The sequence below is a fragment of the Camelus ferus genome, chromosome 19 (genome assembly GCF_009834535.1).
Source record: "Camelus ferus isolate YT-003-E chromosome 19, BCGSAC_Cfer_1.0, whole genome shotgun sequence".
Taxonomy (NCBI): Eukaryota; Metazoa; Chordata; class Mammalia; order Artiodactyla; family Camelidae; genus Camelus; species Camelus ferus.
In genome coordinates, this window is record NC_045714.1 from 14,103,819 (window position 1) to 14,122,782 (window position 18,964).

Here is an 18,964-nt window from a genome sequence, read left to right on the forward strand (position 1 = left end):
CCCCCACCCCCGTGCCTGCCAGCTGCCTCGGGCCATCGTCCCAGAGCAGAGAGTCCCTTGTCACCTGGGGGCTCCCTGCCCTCGCAGAGCCAGGTCCTGACCCCGCCCAACGCATCACGGTGACACTTGGCCCGTGCACACACCACAGTACCCGTGCCACACTGCGTGCCCTGGGTCTACGCTGGCAGCACCTGACCGAAATAGTTTCCAAATTGATTTTGAGGTTATCTCTCTGACTTGTCTGTTTAGGTGCTTAAATACATTTTGATATTTATTTTGGAAAATTGCGCTTATAATTTGGGTTACATCTAATACATTTGTTATATTACATACAATAATGTAGAATATGTAAAAATAACTGCGATGATTGAATATAATAACGTAATGAATTACATGTTATTTTAGTATGTAAGTTGTATGTTGTTTGTATATATAATACATATACAACGTACGTTTAATTTTTATTATATCACATCCTATAAGCAAAGCACGGAGTGTAAAATAGAGGGAACAAAATGAAGCATTCACTGATAGATACGTTACCCCAGCACAGCCACTGCTGTAATTTAGTAGAATACAAGATAGTGTGAAATAATAGAGAGAAAAAGCTGATGTTGAAAAATGACGCTCCATCCCTCGGCTCGGGGAGTATTTACTGAGTCGGGTGAGTGGGCCCAGTCGCTGGGGCCGGACGAGCAGAGAAGAGGCAGGTGAGGACCCAGCCCCTGGTCCCCGCCGGGAGGCCGGGCCGTTAGGAGGTGCTTGGGGAGCAGGCCGGCGTGGGGCCCGGGGTGCTGGCGTCAGTGCTGATGGAGTGGCAGGTGGGCCTCCTCAGGACGGGGAGACGTTGAGCAAGGACCTGGGGGGACAGGGCGGGCCGTGTGGCTATTGGGCCTTGGTCGGGTAGAGGGGGCAGCCGGGGCCCGAGCAGGAGCTCCACTGTCCGTGGGGCACCATGGGGTCATTTGAGCAGTGAGGGGACCCGTGGGCAAGAACAGAAGGGGGAGTCTGGGGGGAGGCGGGTCCCAGGGTCCCGGCTGTCGGAGGTGCTGAGTTTGTTTCTCTCAGACACCACAGGAGACTGAGGAGACAGCCGTGCAGACTGCAAGTCAGGGTGAGGGTCTGGGCAACCTAAGAAGGGAGACCCCCCAGGGTTGGAGGGGAGCCCCCAGGGTCAACCTGGCAAGCACATGTCCTGCCCTGGGCGACCTTGACAGGAGCACCTCCAGTGACCCGGTGACGCTCACTGCTTTGAAGGGGTTCAGAGTGTCTGTGGCTTCGAGTTGTGAGTGGTGCACAGAAGAGGGCACCGTTGATGGTGACACCCCTGTGCCTGTCCCTGCAGATGTATAACTTCACCAGCTTCACGGTCAGCCTCAACGAGCTGCACACAGGCATGGAGAAGATCCTGGCGCCCACAGACTGCCGCCTGCGCCCCGACATCCGAGGGATGGAGAACGGCAACATGGGTGCGTCTCCGGCGGGGGCGGGCGTGTGCGTGGCAGGGGCTGGGGAGCCGGGGCGCCCAGGCCTGGCTGAACCTGCAGATGCAGGAAGAGGGATGCAGTTGGTTCAACTAAACAAGCAAGCGTTAAACCTTCTAGGACAGTGCTGCCCAGACGCCTGTGGCGAACGAGAAAATGCCTAGCCTGGCCCAGACCGGTCCTCTTATAAATAAGATTGCATTACTAGAAACATGGAATGAAAATTAATACCTACAAGATCCAAGTCTCCTATTTTCTTTGTAGGTTCGATAGAGAATAAGGTGGTATTTCAAAAACCAGACATGTTATTTAAAAGCCATGCGGCATGTGAGCAACAGGGGATTCAGGGCCACCGACTGTTACGTATAAAAGAAGCAACAAGGGCGCATCGAGCAGCACAGGGCGCGCAGCCAGCGCTTTGCGATCATTACAAGTGGAGCGTGACCTTTAGCAACTGCGCATCAGTGTGTTGTCTACCGTAACTTACCTGAGAAAAGAAAGGAAAAAGGAAAATGACGACTCAGGCTGAACTGAGGAGTGAAGGGGAAAGAAAGGGGAATACACTGGTTTGTGGCTTACGGCCCCCCGGGGGGAGTTAATGATTCTGTCTAAACAGACACGGATTGAAGGTTTTGTTTTAAGTTTCAGTTTTAACGATAACCTTTAGATCAAAAATAAAGAGTTTTCAAAGCATTAGAATAAACACATATTCAAATAAAAAGGTCACGCATCAGGGAAGCCCCTGATCCGGTCAGCCCCGCGGCTGTGACAGATGCTGGTCCCACGCTGGCCCCTCTCGGCGAGGACGCTGGCGGGCCGGGGGCCCCTGTGCTCGCTTCCTGCACGTGGCTCGCCGTCGGCCAGGCAATGTGCCACGTCTGTCTCGTGTCCCGGGTGTGTCCCGGTGGCTCCAGTAAAGGAAGTGCTTGTGGAGGAGGCTGATGGGTGGCTCCCCGCTCCTTCCAGTGAGGCCGGTGGTGCCTCGGGAACCAGCACAGCAGTGCCCCCCAGGGTCGAAGGTCCGGTGGCCCATCATCCCTGAGGGAGGTGGCCCTGGGCTGTGCCCCAGGGGTCACCACAGGCGCCACCCCGAGGGGAGATGGGCCGACGGGCCGCCGAGCCGCCCACCTGCCCTTGGTGTCCGGAACGCACTACCCGTCCAGCCCGCCGTGCCGAGGTCTGGGCCTCGCCGCGTCCTGCTCTCAGGCCTGGTTTCCTGTGATGGAATTTACGTCTGTGGTTTCCTCCCCTAAGTGCGGCTTCTCACCTGGGGTCGAAGAGGGGTCCCGCGTGTGCTGTCTCAGCCCCGGCCTGCTCGACGTGCACCCGACATGCCTGTCCCCTGAGTCCTCACCCTGACCCTGTGCTTGCGCCCTAGACCTGGCGAGTCAGGAGAAGGAGCGGCTGGAGGAGAAGCAGAGGGAGGCCCGGCGGGAGCGGGCCAGGGAGGAGGCCGAGTGGCAGACGCGGTGAGGCACCCAGTGGCCACGGGCGGGGAGGGGCATGGACACCTACTCACCCGGGGGGCTTGAGGGGGCCCACACCCCCCACCTGGGGCAGAGATGGGGGCCCACACCACCCACCCACCTGGGGCAGATGGGGGCCCACACCCCCCCCCCACCTGGGGCAGAGGGGGGCCCACATAACCCCCCCACCTGGGGCAGAGGGGGGCCCACACCCACCCTGGTGCTGCCTACTTAGAGGGGTCACACTAAGCTGAAGAAAAGACCAACAGCCGTGTGTCCCTGTGTCCGCTGGCTTCCTGACCACCTCCTCTGTGTCGCAGGTGGTTTCACCGAGGCAGTAACCCCTACACCGGGACCCCCGACTGGCTGTACACAGGGGGCTACTTTGAGCGGGATTTCTCAGGCTGCCCAGACATCTACTGAGGGGCTGGACCGACCCCCGGACCCGAGACCGAGAGGCTGGCCTCTGTCGAGCGGCTGCTCTGACCTTCAGTCATGGCAGAAACCAGCTTTTCCAAGGGCTGTTCGTGGAGATAGCACTGTCCCTGGTTGAGGATTTAATTCTAATTAACTATTGATTGCCAAACATTTTACTACTGTTGCAGTCTCTTCATAAAGCTTCACTTGGGATCATCATGTTTCCATTAAGGTTTGAAAAGGAAAATTCTTATAGCTCCCTTTCATGTGACAGGCTGGCTGGGGCTCGCTTAGCTTACAGCACCCTCTTAATTATAAAAGTTATAACTGAAGGAAGTAGCAGGCAGGGGTCCACATTCCTCCTTGCCATGCAGCGACAGAGGGCTTCTGAAAGCGTTTGAATGTGAAGCAGTAACAGGAAAAGATGGATCCTAACCCTGCACGCAGCTTCACAAAGGCCGGGAGTCGCTGTCTAAATTGTGGTGACCCCAAAGTGAAGGTTTTCAAAGCGTCAGATTGAAAGAAATGAAAAGTTGTCAGAGTCTGTATTTTTTACCAGTCTTCAATAATGTAAAGATTACTTTTAAAATATTTAAGTTAAAACTACTTGAATAGTATTTTGCTGAAGAGCAAGGTACGTGTTAATCACCACTCGTACACTGTCCAAAATGAAGCGTTAACCACGACAACCTAGGGTGGCCCGCAACACTGAGTCCTTGACCGAAGGTCCCCAGCCGGCTCCCGACCCTGAAGGGAGCCTGCCTCCGGCCATGGCTGCCCCTCTTGTCACCGGGGTCCCTGTCCCCGCAGGCCATGCCCCACCACAAGCAGGAGTCCTCGCTCACGTCCACCTGTCCCCACGGCCCGCGTGGCCCCGTCTCCCCAGCATGCACATATGGAACACACGGGCCTGGGCCGGGCGCCGGGGGAGGGCCGAGTGGATTGCATCCGGCTGTGCCGTCCGTCTCTGCACGGTCTGCGCCCAGTGATCGACCTCTGTCTGCAGACAAGCCAGCCCCGTCCACGCTAGAGCTCTTTGAATGGAAGACAGTCTCACGCGTGTGCACACGCAGTTGTGTGGAGCGGTGGGTTCTCAGCGAGAGGGTGTCGTCATTGTGTGTCCAAGCTTCAAAACCACATTTGTAATTAAAACACTTTTAAAAGTGAATCCTTGTTCTGAAGGCTGATTCCGTCCCTTTGGAGACCAGGAGCGTGGTGTGGTGTCAAATCTGGGAGCATGTACCCAATGGGACCTGCGCAGGTGGCTGGCGACCGGCAGAGGCCCCCGAGGACACGTGGTTTGACATTATGCAGAGAGGAGATGTTGAGACACCTGGGCGCTAGGATGGGAGCTGCCAGCCTCTGAGTGGGGAGACGCAGCCAAGCCGGCCTCCTGCAGGAAGGGGTGAGCCAGGGGTGCCGAGGGGGCAGCGCAGGACACGTCTCCAACAGCGGCACTTGGGCAGCTTGGCAGCTTCCGTGGATCCCGTTTTTCGTCACCTCCAGGAATTTGTCGTCCGGCTTGCATCTCTGGGTCCTCCCTGAGGTCAGGTTCCAGAGCATGGCTGGTTCAAGAGTCAAAGGAGAAAGGGTGGGACGGCTGTGGACACAGAAGCTCGGCCATTACGGTTCTAAGAAAGTTTCTCCACGGAAGATGCTCTTTAAAGGAGGCCCACCCGCAACAGGCGTGTTTGGCCCGTGTGGGAAGTGGTGGCCTTGCTGTTGGCCCCCATTGTGACTGTGGCTTTGACAAAGGGCCTGGGGGCTCGTTAGAGCCCTCCTGTAACTCAGGACATCCTTAGGGGTGAGGAGCAGAGCACACTTTTCCCAAGGAACTTTGTGTTTTGGTTTTACTCCTTTGAAGGGGGGATTCAGTTACATGCCCACTGATTCAGTGGACACTTACCGTGGACCATCGGGGGTCAGCCATGCGAGGCAGACACGTCAGAGCACATTTCATGGAAATGTGAGTGTTACGCGCATGCTGGTGCTGGCTGGATTTAACAGGCCGCCTGGCGTCTGGTCGCGGCTCGGTTGCTGGGCCACATAGGTCTGTCCCAGGAGGGGCACTGTTCTCCGGGTGGGGTCAAGGGTCAGGGCATCACCGGCACCGGTGGGCTCCTTGCTTGGGCATGGCCCCATCATGAGAAGGTCGCAGAGAAGCAGGCCCTGGCCCTCACCGCTTCACCGCGTTTCGCTACAAAAGCCAGAACCCTGCACGTTACCTCTGGGCTCTGAGGGGCACAGGAGAGGTGGCCCTGCTTCTCTGCAGGATCACAGGTCTTGCCGGGTGGCGGCTGAACATGACCGTGTGTTATCACAGCTGCCACAGAGCCAGGGAAGCCTGAAGTGGCCCCAGGCAGGTGTTCCTGGCCACCGTCTCCCTTTCAGACTGTCCCCAAAGCTCACGATGCCTGTGATCTGAAAGGATCTGCCCGGCACACAGTCTGGGGCGAGGAGACAAGGTGGGCCCAGCAGGCCCCGCACTCAGAGAAGCACCAAGCACAGCACTGGTGGCTGTGGGGAGCCCTGGGCTGGCCCCGGGCCGAGGCCACCAGCCACTTGTCAAGTGAGTTCAGAGCTACACTGCTGGGGAGGCGTTAACCACAAGTGCAGGCGGCATGCCACCTGCTTGCTGGGTCCCTGTCAGGACACAGGTCAGGAAATCAGAGCAGGAGGAGAGAAAGGCCGGGAGTCTCCCCGAGAGCCAGCCAGCCCTCCCATCACCCCAGCAAGAAGCTTCCTCGCAGAACTCCTGCTCCTGGGAAAAGTGCTCCCCACAGAGAGGGAGATTCACAAGGCCCACGTCTCCACGAGGAACAGTGAAACGAAGAAACGGTGTACAATGCTGATAAGCATCCCCGAATCAGACGCCCCAGCGCCCTCGCCCTGCTGAGCTGCGCGGCCGGGGGCGGGGAGGGCGCAGCACCTGCAGAGCCGTCTCCTGCTTGGAACTGACGTCTGGCCGCACAGGCGCGTTCTGTCGGCAGAAAGGTCTCCCTAGTCCTGGTGTCTCCTGTCTCAACATGGAGACCTCCAGATACCTTCCAGAGCACCCTTCTGTGTCCACAGTGGGCGTGAAGATTGGGGGCCCCCAGTCACAGAGCCCGCGCACATGCCCGCAGCACGTCGACGGGCCTCGCCGCCTCCCGCGTTCTGCCTGTGAGGGTTTTGCAGAGTGAAAATGCCATCTCGGTGTCTCTCGGTGCGAGTTTCTGGGGGACACTGCTCCTTTGCCTCTTTGGGAACCGACTGTCCTGGGCCAGACGTTTAGGGAAGGGCTACCCGGTCTCCGCGGAGGATGACCATGCAGACGGGGGCCTCCCTCCATTGCTGTGCGTGTGCTGGGCTGGTTTTCACTGCACGGTTCAGCCTGCCAGCACCACACGAAGTGTCAGGCAAGAAAGGATGCTGGTGAATGGGGATTGATCTGAAAGCTTTGATGATCTGTAGTAACGGTCAATATTCATCTGTATTCTCAGATTCTTTGGGGGGACTGGACAGAACCGTGGAGAGAAATGTTAAACCCGAGCTCAGAATAAAGATTCTTTGAAAATGGGCGGTAGCTGACATTTGTCTTGCACTGAACAATTTTCCACCATCTCGGCGACCCCGGCCCCTCTGGGAAGGACTGCGCGTGAGCTGTGGACATGTCCTCGAGCCACGGCATCAGGCGTTTGGCCTGTGTGTCCTGTAGGACTGGCCCAGCGGATGGGACGGATTGTTTCAGAAGACTGCTCATTACAGCAGAGGGGATTCGGGGACACCTGAGACACTGTCGGGTGGTCCACATGAAGGATGAAGAGGTCGGGGCTGTCTGAGCCGCCGGCAGCCCTGACTGACCATCTGTCTCTCTCCTGGGGCTCGGACCCCATGGCTGGAAGCAGGAAATGCCCAGAACGAGGTGTGAGTGACTCCGGGTCCCTGTGCCCCACTGCTGCCCTCGGCGCCCAGAAGCTGTGTGCTTCGCAGGAGGCAGTGTTCCCAGCAGCCACGGTGGCTCCGGGCAAAGGGACAGACAGTCCACGCAGCTGTAATGCTCTCGGCAGGCCCAGGTGCATGGATGTGGGGCTCCGCTGTGTCTGATGCTGGGAGCACAGAGTCCTGAGCCCTGACAGAGCCCGGGTCTGGTGTCCTGGGTGCTTAATCCCCACAATTACCGACCAGTCCGACCCACGGAGGAGGAAAGCGTGGGCTCGCCTGAGCTTCACAGCAGGTGAGTGGAATCCAACCCCTCCACTCAGGGACGCTCGCCCTGTGTGCAGCTAACAAGCTCACACCATCTCGTAACCGCCAGCACGGTCACGTGCAGTTAGGTGACGAGCGTGTCAAGACCACTCCCGGGGGGAAGGACTGTCTCCTCAACAAGTGGTGCAGGGAACTGGATGTCCCCGTGCAGAGGGACGGTGCTGAGCCGACCTCACGTACAAAAGTAAACGGCAGCTAACTCAAAATGCGTCAAAGATCTAAATGTGAGACCTAAACAGTAAAACTCTTACAAGAACATGGGGCACAAACCTCCAAGTTGGAATCTGGCAACAGTTCCTTGACTGTGACACCAAAGGCACAAACAACAGCAACAACAAAACAGACAGATGGAACGGCATGAAAAGCTAAGCATTTTTTGTGCTTCAGGCATGATCATCAGAGTGAAAAGGCAGCCCCAGGACGGGAGAAGATGTTTGCAAACCATGCATCTGCTACCACATTAATAGCCAGAACATACAGAGTCCTCCTCAAACTCGGTAACAGCAGCAGCAATAAAAGACCAACCTGATTCAAACCTGAGCGAGGCGGGGAGCCGGCGCGCGGCGGCAGAGCGCGTGCTTGGCGCGCCCAGGGTCCTGGGTTCAGGCCCCAGTACTTCCATCAAAAAAAAAAAAAAAAAAAAAAAAAAAAGCAAGAGCTTACGAAACACTTCTCCGAAGAAGACACACACGTGGCCAACAAGCACATGGAAGCACGCTCAGCTTCATGAATCATCAGAGACGAAAATCGAAATGAGAGGCCACCACACGCACGTTAAGGTGGCTACTGTCAAAAAAACGGAAAACAGAAATACAGAAGGCCACCCAGAAAGCAGCAGGCTTCGGCGAGCATGTGGAGGAACAGGAGCAATTGTGCGCTGCTGGTGGGAACGGAACGACGACAGCCACTGTGGCCAGCAGAATGGCGGTTCCTCAAAAAATTAAAGACAGAATTACCATGTGACCCAGCAACTCCATGTGAGTGTTTACTCAAAAGAATTGAAAGCAGGGTCTTGAAGAGACATCTGTGCGCTCACGTCCACAGCAGCATCACTCAGCTGAATCGTGGAAGCAGCCCCAGCGCCCACGCTGAGGGCTGGACAAGCAAACTGCGGGCTGTGCGCACATGCCGCGGGAGGGTACTCAGCCTTAAAAAGGAAGGAAGTTCTGACCCAGGCCACAGCACGCATGAAACGTGAGGACGCTGTGCTGAGTGAAGAAAGCAGTCACACAAGGACACAGCCTGTGTCAGCTCCTGGATGTGCGGCGCCGAGAGCAGTCAGGTTCACAGAGGCAGAAGGCAGGTGGTGCCGGGAGGGCTGGGTGTGGGGAGCTGGTGTTGAAGGGACGGAGCTTCAGTTCTACAAGATGAAAAGCGTCTGAAGATGGACGGTGGTGACGGTTTCCCAACACTATGAACGTATTTGCTACCACTGAACTCAACACTTTAAAGTGATCGAGGCGGTAAATTTTCTTTATGTGTATTTTACCACAATAAAAACAAATTGGAAGACCATCATCAGTGGCTGGCAGGGGCTCCGGAGGAGGGATGGCCGGGCAGGCAGGGCGCAGAGGGCGGCGCTGCGGGACGGAGGCAAGCCTTTCAGCGTTAGTCTCAGCCGTGGGGCTACGAGACCATGAGTGAGCCCAGATGTGAACCGCGGGCGACAGGACGTGTCTGGGTGGGAGCCGGGATTACAGCCAGTGCATCGGTCTGGGGGTGTGGGTGGTGGGGAGGCTGTTGGGGGGGGTGTATGGGAACTCTGGGCTTTCTGCTCAGTTTTTGTGTGAACCTAAAATTGCTCTAAAAAAGAAAGTCTGGTATTAAAAAAAAAAAGAAAGAAAACAACAAAAACCACCTCCAAACTGTCCTCCCACATGGCTGTGCCATTCTGTATTCCCAGCACCAAAGACTTCCCAGCTCTTGGTATTGTGCATTTTCTGGTGTTTTTAGCATTCCCATAGGTGTGTTTTAATTTGCATTTCCTTTATGAGTAGTGACGCGGCCTTTCCAGCGCGTCTGGCCATGTGTACACCCTCCTTGTGAAACGTCTGGGCATGTTTTTTGCCGACCTCCGTGTTGGACCCTCCTGAGCCCCACAGGCACCGCACACCCTGCCCTTCACCGGAGGGGGCTGGTGAGGCTCAGGAAGAGCTGCAGCGTCTGCTCTTTTGTTTTGCTGTGGCTGCCGGTGGTCAGGTGCACATGGCCAGGGTCACAGACTGACCTGTGTGACCGCTGGGGCGGGCACACAAACTGACCTGCGTGATGCCTGGCTACCTGTATCTTGTTTCCTACTGTTGATTTTCCATGGGAACTATTGAAAGTGCATAAAGCTTGGGCATTTTTTGAGCCATCCCAGGACACAGGCTCCCTTGGCTTGAGGGGAGGAGGTGCTCATTTGGGGGCCCCTCCCAAGTCCCTGCCTTCAGGTATCTGGAAAGCTGGCTTCCCTGTGACCTCTGGGGGCAGCTTTTTAACTTTCCAAGACTGAACAAGTGGCCCCTGGCCTGCCGGCCTCTCTCTAGGGAAGCCAGATTGGGCTTTGTTTTCGTGCCTGGCTTCATGGAGCGCGGCACGCTGCTGTCTGCGGGCAGTGCACGTGCTCACACGCCGCAGCAGTGCTTACCGTTAGCCCTTCCCCGCCTCGGTCTTTGGAACCCTTTAGATCCTCAAAAATTAACAAGGACCTTTTGTGTAGGTGGGTTTTATCTATGGGTAATTACCATATTAGAAATTTTAAAATATATATTAACTAATTTAAAAAATAACAAACCCATTTCTTATTAACACAAAATAATATTCTTAAATGAAAAACAGCTATATTTTCCAAAACAAACAAACAAAAAAGTGAATCTTAGACCACAAGACAATGGATACAGAACTTGAGGTCCTTTGTCCATTAGAATATTATTCAGGAGTGAAGATGAGTGGGTTACAGCTACGAATATCAACATTAATAAATCTTAGAAACGTTGAAAAGAAAGATTCTTTTCCCTTTTATACCGTTTATAAAAAACTTAGTAAAAACTTCTATGCATGCATACGTAGACAGCAAGCCATCAAGCCTGGTGGGGGGACGGAAGCACGCAGGCCCTGCCTAGGGGAGGACCTGCCTGGGGGAGGAGGTGGCCAGCGTCACCGTCGGCCTGGGCTTGCGAGGGCGCAGCGCTCGGAAGGGCAGGCGTGTAGACGACGGGGAAGATGAAAGAGCTGGGAGGACACCCTTGCGCTTATCTGCCTAGCTTCTCGGAGGACGCGGCCCTCGCTCCGTTCTGACCCCGCTCATCAGCCTCCGGAAGCACAGACAAGGAATGAGGGGCAGCCACGTCCGCACTGTCACGGGGGGTCGGGGGCGTTGTGGAGCGGGGTCTGGGGGCGCCGGGCGGGACCACTGCCTGAGTCCGTGCTGTGCGCCGCACGCGCCCCCTCGAGGCCACCGCTGGTCCGGCCGGCGGTGCTGTCCACGCACCCGCGTCCGGGGCTGCGGTCGGCCACCTGTCCCACGGCACGCAAAGCCGTCCTGCCCGGCCCCAGCGGGCTAGGATACCCCTCCCCTGACCCGGTGACGGCCTCTCTTACGTCTCGGGAGCCGGCGTCCCGCACTGACAGCGAACCCGCGAGACTCTGCCTCTCGCCCCGCAGGTGCCCCCGCCCGGCCCCGCCCCGCCCCGCCCCGCCCCGCCCCGCTACCTGGGTCCAACGCCCACCGCTCGGCCCGCGCTCGCCTGGCCGTTTCCGGCGCCGCCGCCAGGGGCCGCCGCCGCGCCCCTATGACACAGCAACAATAGGGGCCGCTCTAGCCCGCATATCCCTCGCCGGCGCTTCCGCCGGAAGAGAGCGGCAGGGGCGGGGGCGGGACTGGAGGGGCGATGAGCAGCCGCTCTCGCCAATCGCCCGCTGGCCAGCGCCCGCCCCGCGCCGACGCGGCCCAATCGGCGGCGAGAGCGGCGGGTGGGGCGGGGCTAGCGGGGGCTTCCGGCGGGGCCCGGCAGGCGCCGAGGAGGAAGAGCGAGCCCGGACGGCGCCTCTCGGCCGAGTGTCGGCGCGGGCCAGGTGCGGGGGGCGTCGGGGGCGGGGACGGTTACAGGGCGGCCGGGGGCGGGGCCTGCGCTGTCGGCGGCCCCTGTTCGGGCGCTGGGTCGCCGGGGCCGGAGGGGCTGGGCCGGGGGCCGTGCGCGGGCGGGGGCTCTCGGGGCCCGGACTCTCGGCCAGCCCGGCCGCCGCCCCCCCCACCCTAGATGCTCGGCCCCGCCGCCCAGCGCGCAGCCGACGGCGTTGGGCATTGGGCAGTGAGGTCTGCGGGGCGGGGGGAGGCCCGGGCCCCGCGGGGGAGACACCGCGGAGTTCCCCCCGCTGCTCGGCTTTTCTTTTCTAAGGGAGCGCTGCAGCCTGCCGGGCCCGTGTCCGTCAGAAACGACGTGTTGGCAGTGTCTCTGCCCGGTGCAAGGTTTTAAATTCTCCGGAGCTGCAGATTTAAAAGTTTATTTTTAAAAGTACGGAAAGTGGTGTTGAGGAGGGTCCCCGGCTCCGATGCGGTTTGGATGTAGAGGTTATAATTGTTCTTTGTGAAACGTGAGAAGCTGGGAACCTGGCTCCTCCGGCTCAGGTACTGCCCGGCTCGGGTCCACCTCGGCGCGAGCTTCGCAGCAGGTGTCGGACAGCTCACGCCCGCTCACTTGCTCCCAGCACGGTCGAACCCGGGGGTCCGGAGAGAGGGGCTTCCACTCTGCCCGCGACAGCTTCACACTCGAGGAGGAAGTTAGGGTTTCCGTGGTAGTGACGGGTCTGCGCGCTGATCCCTCTTTCAGGATGACGACTTCAGGCGCTCTGTTTCCAAGCCTAGTGCCAGGCTCCCGTGGGTCCTCCAACAAGTATTTGGTGGAGTTTCGAGCAGGAAAAATGTCATTAAAAGGAACTACTGTCACCCCAGATAAACGGAAAGGGCTTGTGTACATTCAGCAGACCGACGACTCCCTCATTCACTTTTGCTGGAAAGACAGGACATCTGGTAACGTGGAAGACGTGAGTGTCTGGTGGCCTGCCCCTCGTCTTAGAACTTTAAGGACCCACCTAGTCTTCAGAACAGTGCGGTGTTCACAAAGGGACACTGCATTCTGGGAGCAGGGCAGCTGTTGTGCAGTGTGGAGTGTGGGTGGGATGTGTGGAACCCTGGGTTTGGTCCTCTCATCGGCTGTTTCCTTTGCTTACGGGTCTTTCTGATCTCAGCCGTCGTACAGGTTTCTCCTGTCGGTGTGTTTGTTCCCTTTCAGCTCTGAAGATGAGGTCCTAGAATCAGAGACGCCGTTTAGAGGCCCTCGCCTCCATCACAGCCCTCCAGAAAGCTTTCTCTAGAGGACATTTTGTTTTGGGTTCTTTGTTCTTCAGACTCGATCACTTTTTGTTAGGTTTGAGAGCAGGTCAGGGTTGGCTTTTTAACTCATCTTAGAATACTGCTCCCAAAGTGTCTCTATTAAAAATTCCTCAAGACCTGCAAGCTCTCTTTCCCTGTTGAGCACTGAGCCCCTCTCCTGGCCCTCCCACCCTTCTTGGGGTGCCCCCGACCCTGGCTTACCTGCCCTGCAGAGACCCTGCTGGTGAGGTGCTTGGCACACTTGCCCGTTTCTGTGTCCTGTGTCCTCCCCTCCCCACCCCCACACACTAAACACGGGATCCGGCATGTTTTCCTGGACATTCTGGGGCTCGACGATGCTGTTTTTGTGAAGTTGACTGTCTTATCCTCTGGCTTCTTGTAGGATTTGATCATCTTCCCTGATGACTGTGAGTTCAAGCGTGTGCCACAGTGCCCCAGCGGGAGGGTCTACGTGCTCAAGTTTAAGGCGGGGTCCAAACGGCTCTTCTTTTGGATGCAGGTATGTGGGTTTTCTTTGCATTTTATCTTTTCTCCCTGTCATAAAATGAGGCTAGAAACTTGCTTACTGGATATCCGGTAGGATTTGCGTTCACAGATCAGCTGGTGCTGACGAAACACAGTTGCCCCAGAACTTAGTAATTCTAATGTGTCTCCTTTTGGTGGGGGCATGGGGGCCATGGAGGATCCAGACTCTTGTCACTGGGCTTTAGGTGCCGTTTCGAGGTACAGGATGCCCTGGCTGACAGACCACAGTGATTTTCGGGTTGGGTCCCGTCTCTGCCTGTAATTGCGTGGCTCCCAGTGCCCTGTCCAGGGTTGCGAGGAGCCCGGACCAAAAGCCTGGTGGCTGTGCGTGGTCTCCCTGTCCGCCCTCCGCTGTGGTGTGCTCTGGGCGCATTAGGGCTGCCTCGTGCCCCCGGAGATGGGCTTGCTTGTGCAGTCGGTATACGTGTGTGTGCGCAACTTCAACGGATGTCGCCATACTCCCTCCACAGAGGCTGAACTCCTGCCCTCCCCCCAGTACTTTCTAGAAAAGGGCAGGAAAAGTTTTCCCCTTTGTGGGCTGCATGGCCTGTGTCGCACCTGCTCACCTTTGCCAAAGCTGTGTGACGGGTGTGGACAGCAAGTAAATGACTGTGTGCGGCCATGTTCCTATAAAACTTTATTTGCAAACACAGATGGGGTTGTGGTTTGCCAGCTGCTGGCAGAGAGCTTGTTTCTTCAGTTTCACCAAGAAAAGCTGTCAGACTTAGAGCATGTCTTTCGGTTCCCTCTGCCTCGAGGGTGGGGACTGTGTTTCGTCCCCCTGCCCTGTGTCCCCGTGTTCCTAGGCCCATGGCACGTGCTTAGTGACCAGGGAGTCGTGGGTGCTGTCTCGCAGTTCTGGGAGTGCTCACAGGGTGGCGCTGCCTGGTGAGCCCTGCACCCCCGGGTGCTCAGTCGGTGCCCAGCCGACTGCGGGCCGGGACTGGTCAGTGGGCAGCGGTGTGAGGAACGGGTTGTCTCGTTGCATCCCATGTGTTGAGGGAGAGTTCGTGGTTTTCTTTGAGTAAGGAGCTGCGTCCTGGTGGGCGGCAGGGTGGGATCTGCGTGGGGCGTGCCCCTGGGGCTTGGGTTTTCCCATCTGTATGCAGGGCGCCAGCTTCTGTGGGCACGTCAGACCGCTGTTCTGGTACCCACCCTTCAGGGCCTCTCCTTGGTGTGAGCGCCTCAGGCTCCTCGCCTCTAAGGTGCTCAGTGGCAGGGGCTGCTCAGGGTGCCCGTTGAATCCTCCCCGCAGGAGCCCAAGACGGACCAGGACGAGGAACACTGCCGGAAGGTCAACGAGTATCTGAACAACCCCCCGATGCCTGGCGCCCTGGGTGCCAGTGGGAGTGGAGGCCATGAGCTCTCCGCGCTGGGCGGTAACAGTCCCCTCCTGCCAGGACGTGCCGTGAGGTCGGAGGGGATTTCAGATGGCGCGGGCCACTCGTTAAGTGAACATAGAGGCTTCCCAGTTAGAAGCTCCTCTCCCCAGTTGCAGAGTCAGTACCCGCCCAGTGGTGAAGCAGTGTGCGAGCCTGCTGGTTAGCTCGTGCTGGGGGGCACTCGCTGGGCAGCTCCGCAGCCGCCAGGGGCCAGCCCCGGGCCGCCGCGGTGGGCGCACTTTCTCCGCTGGAGGCCCAGGTCTGAGCGGCCGTGTCTTCCAGGCGAGGGCGGCCTGCAGAGCCTGCTGGGGAACATGAGCCACAGCCAGCTGATGCAGCTCATCGGGCCTGCCGGCCTCGGAGGACTGGGTAACTGCCCACTGCCCCGGGGCCTGGTCCTGAGTCGGACAGCTGCCACCTGTGTTTCCTTTAAGCGTCTACCCAGCTGTCTGAGCAGCGTCTGAATGCTTGTCCTGTGTGCTGATGTCCCTGGGGAAGGGCCCGGTTTGCCTTAGCATTGGAGCTGGGAGCTGGGCCTTCAGGGCCCCTGCCCAGGGCCCCCTCGTCGGCCTGCCTTCTGCCACCTCTTGTCCAGCTCAGGGGCTTGTTGCTTTGTGTTGGACTTGGACTGCACGTTACTTGACCCCAAGCGCCTTAGCAGGGGTGGCACAGTGGGGATCTTACTTACCTGGTAGCCCCTACTCCGCGGCCCCCCCAGGTGTGCTGTGGTCACCACCTACCCCGTTTGTCCCTTGCCTTTAGTGTGGGGTCTTTCTGCTCCTTTGGCGAGGGGTGAGGGGAGAGGTGGGCTCTTCTTCTGAGCGCAGGTGTGAGTGCATGTCTCCTTGCTCCTTGTAGGTGGGCTGGGGGCCCTAACTGGGCCGGGCCTGGCCAGCTTGCTGGGGAGCGGAGGGCCTCCGGCAAGCAGCTCTTCATCCAGGTGAGCCTCATGCCCACATCCTTGGGCGCCACCAGGTGTCCCCTCCTCCAAGGAGGCTGGATGTCGGAGACACAGAGGGACAAAATAGGCACCTGGGGGGTGGGGGTGGGGATCCTGGCAGCATGGGGATGTGTCGTGGCACCTCTGTGGGGGTGTCGCTGCTCCAGTGTGGACTCCCCTCTTCCCAGCTCCCGGAGTCAGTCGGCAGCGGTCACCCCATCCTCCACCGCCTCCTCCACCCGCGCCACCCCAGCCCCTTCTGCTCCAGCAGCTGCGTCAGCGACCAGCCCGAGCCCCACACCCAGTTCAGGTAATGGAACCAGCACGGCAGCCAGCCCAACCCAGCCCATCCAGCTGAGCGACCTTCAGAGCATCCTCGCCACCATGAACGTGCCGGCCGGGCCAACAGGCGGCCAGCAAGGTAACACGGCTCCTCGGCTGCAGCTGGGGGTGAAGGTGCCCCCGCCCGCCGGCTTTCCCAGGCCTGGGGCTGCGCTGCTGCCCTGCATCTGTGCTCCTCGCCAGGCCACACCTGGTAGTCCCCTGGCTCGGGGTCTGGCGTGCTCCTCCCACGGGGGCCTCTGGGCCGGCCTCCAGCCGCTGATGGCCACGCGCCTGTGCCCTAGTTGACTTGGCCAGTGTGCTGACGCCCGAGATCATGGCCCCCATCCTCGCCAACGCGGACGTCCAGGAGCGCCTGCTGCCCTACCTCCCCTCTGGGGAGTCGCTGCCGCAGACGGCAGAGGAGATCCAGAACACGCTGACCTCGCCCCAGTTCCAGCAGGTAAGCCATGGCCTGGCGCCCGCACTGTGCGTGCCGGGCGGGGGACCCCGCCCAGCCGCCTGCAGTGTGGCAGGGCCCTGCCGAGCGTGACCTCAGAGGAGCCGGCTTCTCCTTCACAGGCCTTGGGCATGTTCAGCGCAGCCTTGGCCTCGGGGCAGCTGGGCCCCCTCATGTGCCAGTTCGGGCTACCCGCCGAGGCCGTGGAGGCCGCCAACAAGGGCGGTGAGTACCTGCCTGGCTGCCTTGTGGCTGCGGCTGAGCCCGGGTTGCTTCTGTCCTTGTAGCTGGAGGGCATGGGGTGGGGTCCCGCCTCCCCGCCCCTCGATCAGTGGCGCCGGCTGCGGCTGCGCTCAGGGAAGGTCGGCTCACGTCCTTCACGTGTTGCAGATGTGGAGGCGTTTGCCAAAGCCATGCAGAACAGTGCCAGCCCCGAGCAGCCGGAGGGCGATGGCAAGGACAAGAAGGACGAGGAGGAGGACATGAGCTTGGACTGAGCCGTCTGCTGCCGCCGGGGGCCGGGGGCCGGGGGCCGGGCCACGCCACGTGCCCGCAGCAGTGGCTCCTGTGATGCCCCGCGCACCCTCGCACCTCCATCCCCACTTGCTGATCAATAAAAGTCTTTTCTTTTATCTGCCAACTTGGGTTTGTCTGTGTGCCCGGGGCACCATGCTGGCCCGTCCTCACTATGGCCAGATGGGAGCTGTGGTGAGAAGCTTCTCCAGGTTTCTGAGGGGTGGTCCTTCCGGGGCGGGGACCCCACGCCAGGCAGGGCTAGGCTCTGCTTGCTGCCCCAGACCTGTCTGACAGCTTTCTCTTTTCAAAATCAAAGTCAATGCTCAGTTACATGGAGTTAAATTTTTAATTTTTGTTTTAAGAAGCAGGGACCAGTGGTTTACAGGTTTCTTGTGAGTGCTATTAAAATGAGTGGAAAGAGAATCTCATATTAAACTGAAAGATAAAAAGTATAAAAACCGTTTTACAGTATTTATCCTTTCGATTAGGAAATCAGACATAACTTAAACCATTTCCAGAAATAAGACTCACAACCTGTACAACCTGGAGCCTAGATAAATACACACAAACCTCCTCTGTGAAAAGGGTTGCGGGCGGTGCTGTCGGCAAGTTCTGTGGGGGGCCTGGGGTTGAGGAGCAGGACCCTGCCTGATGGGCGGCCCACCTGGGGGTCCTGAAGACCCTCCTGCACGTATACCACTGGTTCTGGCAAGGGTCCGGGGGCAGCTGTGCTACGTGGCAGGGCAGCCACTGGCCCCCACAGCCCCCTGCACGCGGGCAGAGCGAGGCAGGGCCACTGGGGAGCGGTTCACCTCCAGGTTCCTCATGCAGCCGAGGTAGACTGGAGGCTGAGGGTGCGTCCACGTCGGGAGCCCAGCCTGCGTGGCCCTGGATTCTGGGTGCAGGGGAAGAGGGAGGGAGGGAGGGAGGCAGGCTGGCGCAGAGGCCGGGCCCTACCAGCACCCCACCAGGCCTGTCTCCCTGGATGTCCCCTCACAGGAGGATAGGGTGAGAGCAGGTGACCCCGATGCCCAGTCCCCAGGGGCAGCTCCCTGCCACCACTGTCCCCCAGGCCGAGGTCCCACTCACCAGGCAGGCCCCCGAGGTGCAGAGGCACCAAGGTGTCAGCCGAGGCCCCGGGCGTGGGGCCAAGGGTGCGGTTGCCTTGCAGGTCCACTTCCAGCCGGAGGGCGCGCCCCACTTTGGTCACTGCGGGGCACAGCCTCCTTGTGGCCGGGCCGGGAGGGGCCCTCTCACCAGCCACCGGCCAGGGGCTCTCTGCCACGTGGCTGTGGCTCATGAGCTCCCCTGCCTGGGGGTCCGTAGCCGCCCCCTGCCCAGTCCCTCCCAGGCTCAACTGCAGTGGGGGGTGGGGGTCAGGGGTGTCCTAGACATGGTAGGGTGCCCAGCTCACCGGCCAGCCGGTGCCACTGCCCATCACAGAGCGCCTTGGGGTGCGTCACCAGCGTGGAGAACTCGCCTGCACCGTCGTCTGCCCGCAGCAGGACCTGAGGGCAGGAGGAGGTCAGGAGGGCCCTGCCAACCTGAATCCCATCCTGAGACTGCTGTCCACACCTGGTCTAATTACCTGCTTCTCCAACACCTGCAACTGCAGGTAGGGGGGCGCCTGGGCCCGGCCCAAGTGGAAGATGAGGCCGGTGGCTGTCTGGGGCCGTACCTCCAGCTCCAGGCCCACGTCAGGCAGTGTGGCCCCCAGGATGTCTGCGGGGAGGGGCCGTGAGAGGAGGAAGGCCTCGGCCCCAGGCCCCTCCCTTTCTGGGCATCACTCCCACCCCCACCTCCCCAGACCAGGAACAAGCAGATCTGGGGA

General features: G+C 59.2%; 3 protein-coding genes and 1 long non-coding RNA gene across 15 annotated transcripts in view; 2 read left to right on the forward strand and 2 right to left on the reverse strand.

Moving 5' to 3' along the window:
- OSBPL2 (oxysterol binding protein like 2) overlaps window positions 1-9,133 on the forward strand; it is a 41,896-nt gene extending 32,763 nt beyond the window's left edge. For 4 of the 7 annotated variants that reach the window (XM_032461518.1, XM_032461517.1, XM_032461519.1 and 1 more), the window contains 2 exons: window positions 1,346-1,469; window positions 1,749-2,836. In XM_032461518.1, the coding sequence (XP_032317409.1) occupies window positions 1,346-1,469; window positions 1,749-1,966 (342 nt within the window). In that variant the 3' untranslated portion in view covers window positions 1,967-2,836. Of the gene's footprint in view, window positions 1-1,345; window positions 1,470-1,748; window positions 2,838-2,862; window positions 2,954-3,270 lie in introns of those variants that run through there. The other 3 variants (XM_032461523.1, XM_032461521.1, XM_032461522.1) reach the window with 2 other exon arrangements.
- On the reverse strand, window positions 450-11,403 carry LOC116657874. The gene is made up of 3 exons (XR_004313029.1): window positions 11,309-11,403; window positions 1,180-1,541; window positions 450-859 (listed from the first exon to the last, which is right to left on the reverse strand). It is a non-coding gene; the product is annotated as an uncharacterized LOC116657874 (long non-coding RNA).
- A 152-nt stretch (window positions 11,404-11,555) lies between these two features.
- On the forward strand, window positions 11,556-17,257 carry ADRM1 (adhesion regulating molecule 1). 3 transcript variants are annotated; one of them, XM_032461524.1, is made up of 10 exons: window positions 11,556-11,671; window positions 12,427-12,640; window positions 13,372-13,488; window positions 14,770-14,893; window positions 15,179-15,265; window positions 15,755-15,836; window positions 16,004-16,257; window positions 16,463-16,620; window positions 16,740-16,842; window positions 17,008-17,257. In XM_032461524.1, the coding sequence occupies exons 2-10, from the start codon at window positions 12,428-12,430 to the stop codon at window positions 17,112-17,114; spliced, it is 1,245 nt and encodes a 414-aa protein (XP_032317415.1). In that variant the 5' UTR covers window positions 11,556-11,671; window position 12,427; the 3' UTR covers window positions 17,115-17,257. The 3 variants fall into 3 exon arrangements, with proteins under 3 accessions (XP_032317415.1, XP_032317417.1, XP_032317416.1); XM_032461526.1 differs by having other exon boundaries at window positions 11,559-11,671; window positions 16,025-16,257; XM_032461525.1 differs by lacking the exon at window positions 11,556-11,671 and adding an exon at window positions 12,004-12,224.
- Window positions 17,258-17,460: 203 nt separating this feature from the next.
- LAMA5 (laminin subunit alpha 5) overlaps window positions 17,461-18,964 on the reverse strand; it is a 56,963-nt gene continuing 55,459 nt past the window's right edge. For all 4 annotated transcript variants that reach the window (XM_032461515.1, XM_032461514.1, XM_032461513.1 and 1 more), the window contains 4 exons: window positions 18,722-18,855; window positions 18,548-18,641; window positions 18,223-18,342; window positions 17,461-18,028 (listed from right to left, as the gene is read on the reverse strand). In XM_032461515.1, the coding sequence (XP_032317406.1) occupies window positions 17,865-18,028; window positions 18,223-18,342; window positions 18,548-18,641; window positions 18,722-18,855 (512 nt within the window). In that variant the 3' untranslated portion in view covers window positions 17,461-17,864. The remainder of the gene's footprint in view (window positions 18,029-18,222; window positions 18,343-18,547; window positions 18,642-18,721; window positions 18,856-18,964) is intronic.

Bases quoted from the DNA above. Each gene is read 5' to 3' on its own strand.
- ADRM1 (XM_032461524.1), top strand. From the start codon at position 12,428: ATGACGACTTCAGGCGCTCTGTTTCCAAGCCTAGTGCCAGGCTCCCGT. The intron at 14,894-15,178 runs GTAACAGTCCCC...CGTGTCTTCCAG, and splicing joins TGAGCTCTCCGCGCTGGGCG to GCGAGGGCGGCCTGCAGAGC. The intron at 15,266-15,754 runs GTAACTGCCCAC...TGCTCCTTGTAG, and splicing joins TGCCGGCCTCGGAGGACTGG to GTGGGCTGGGGGCCCTAACT.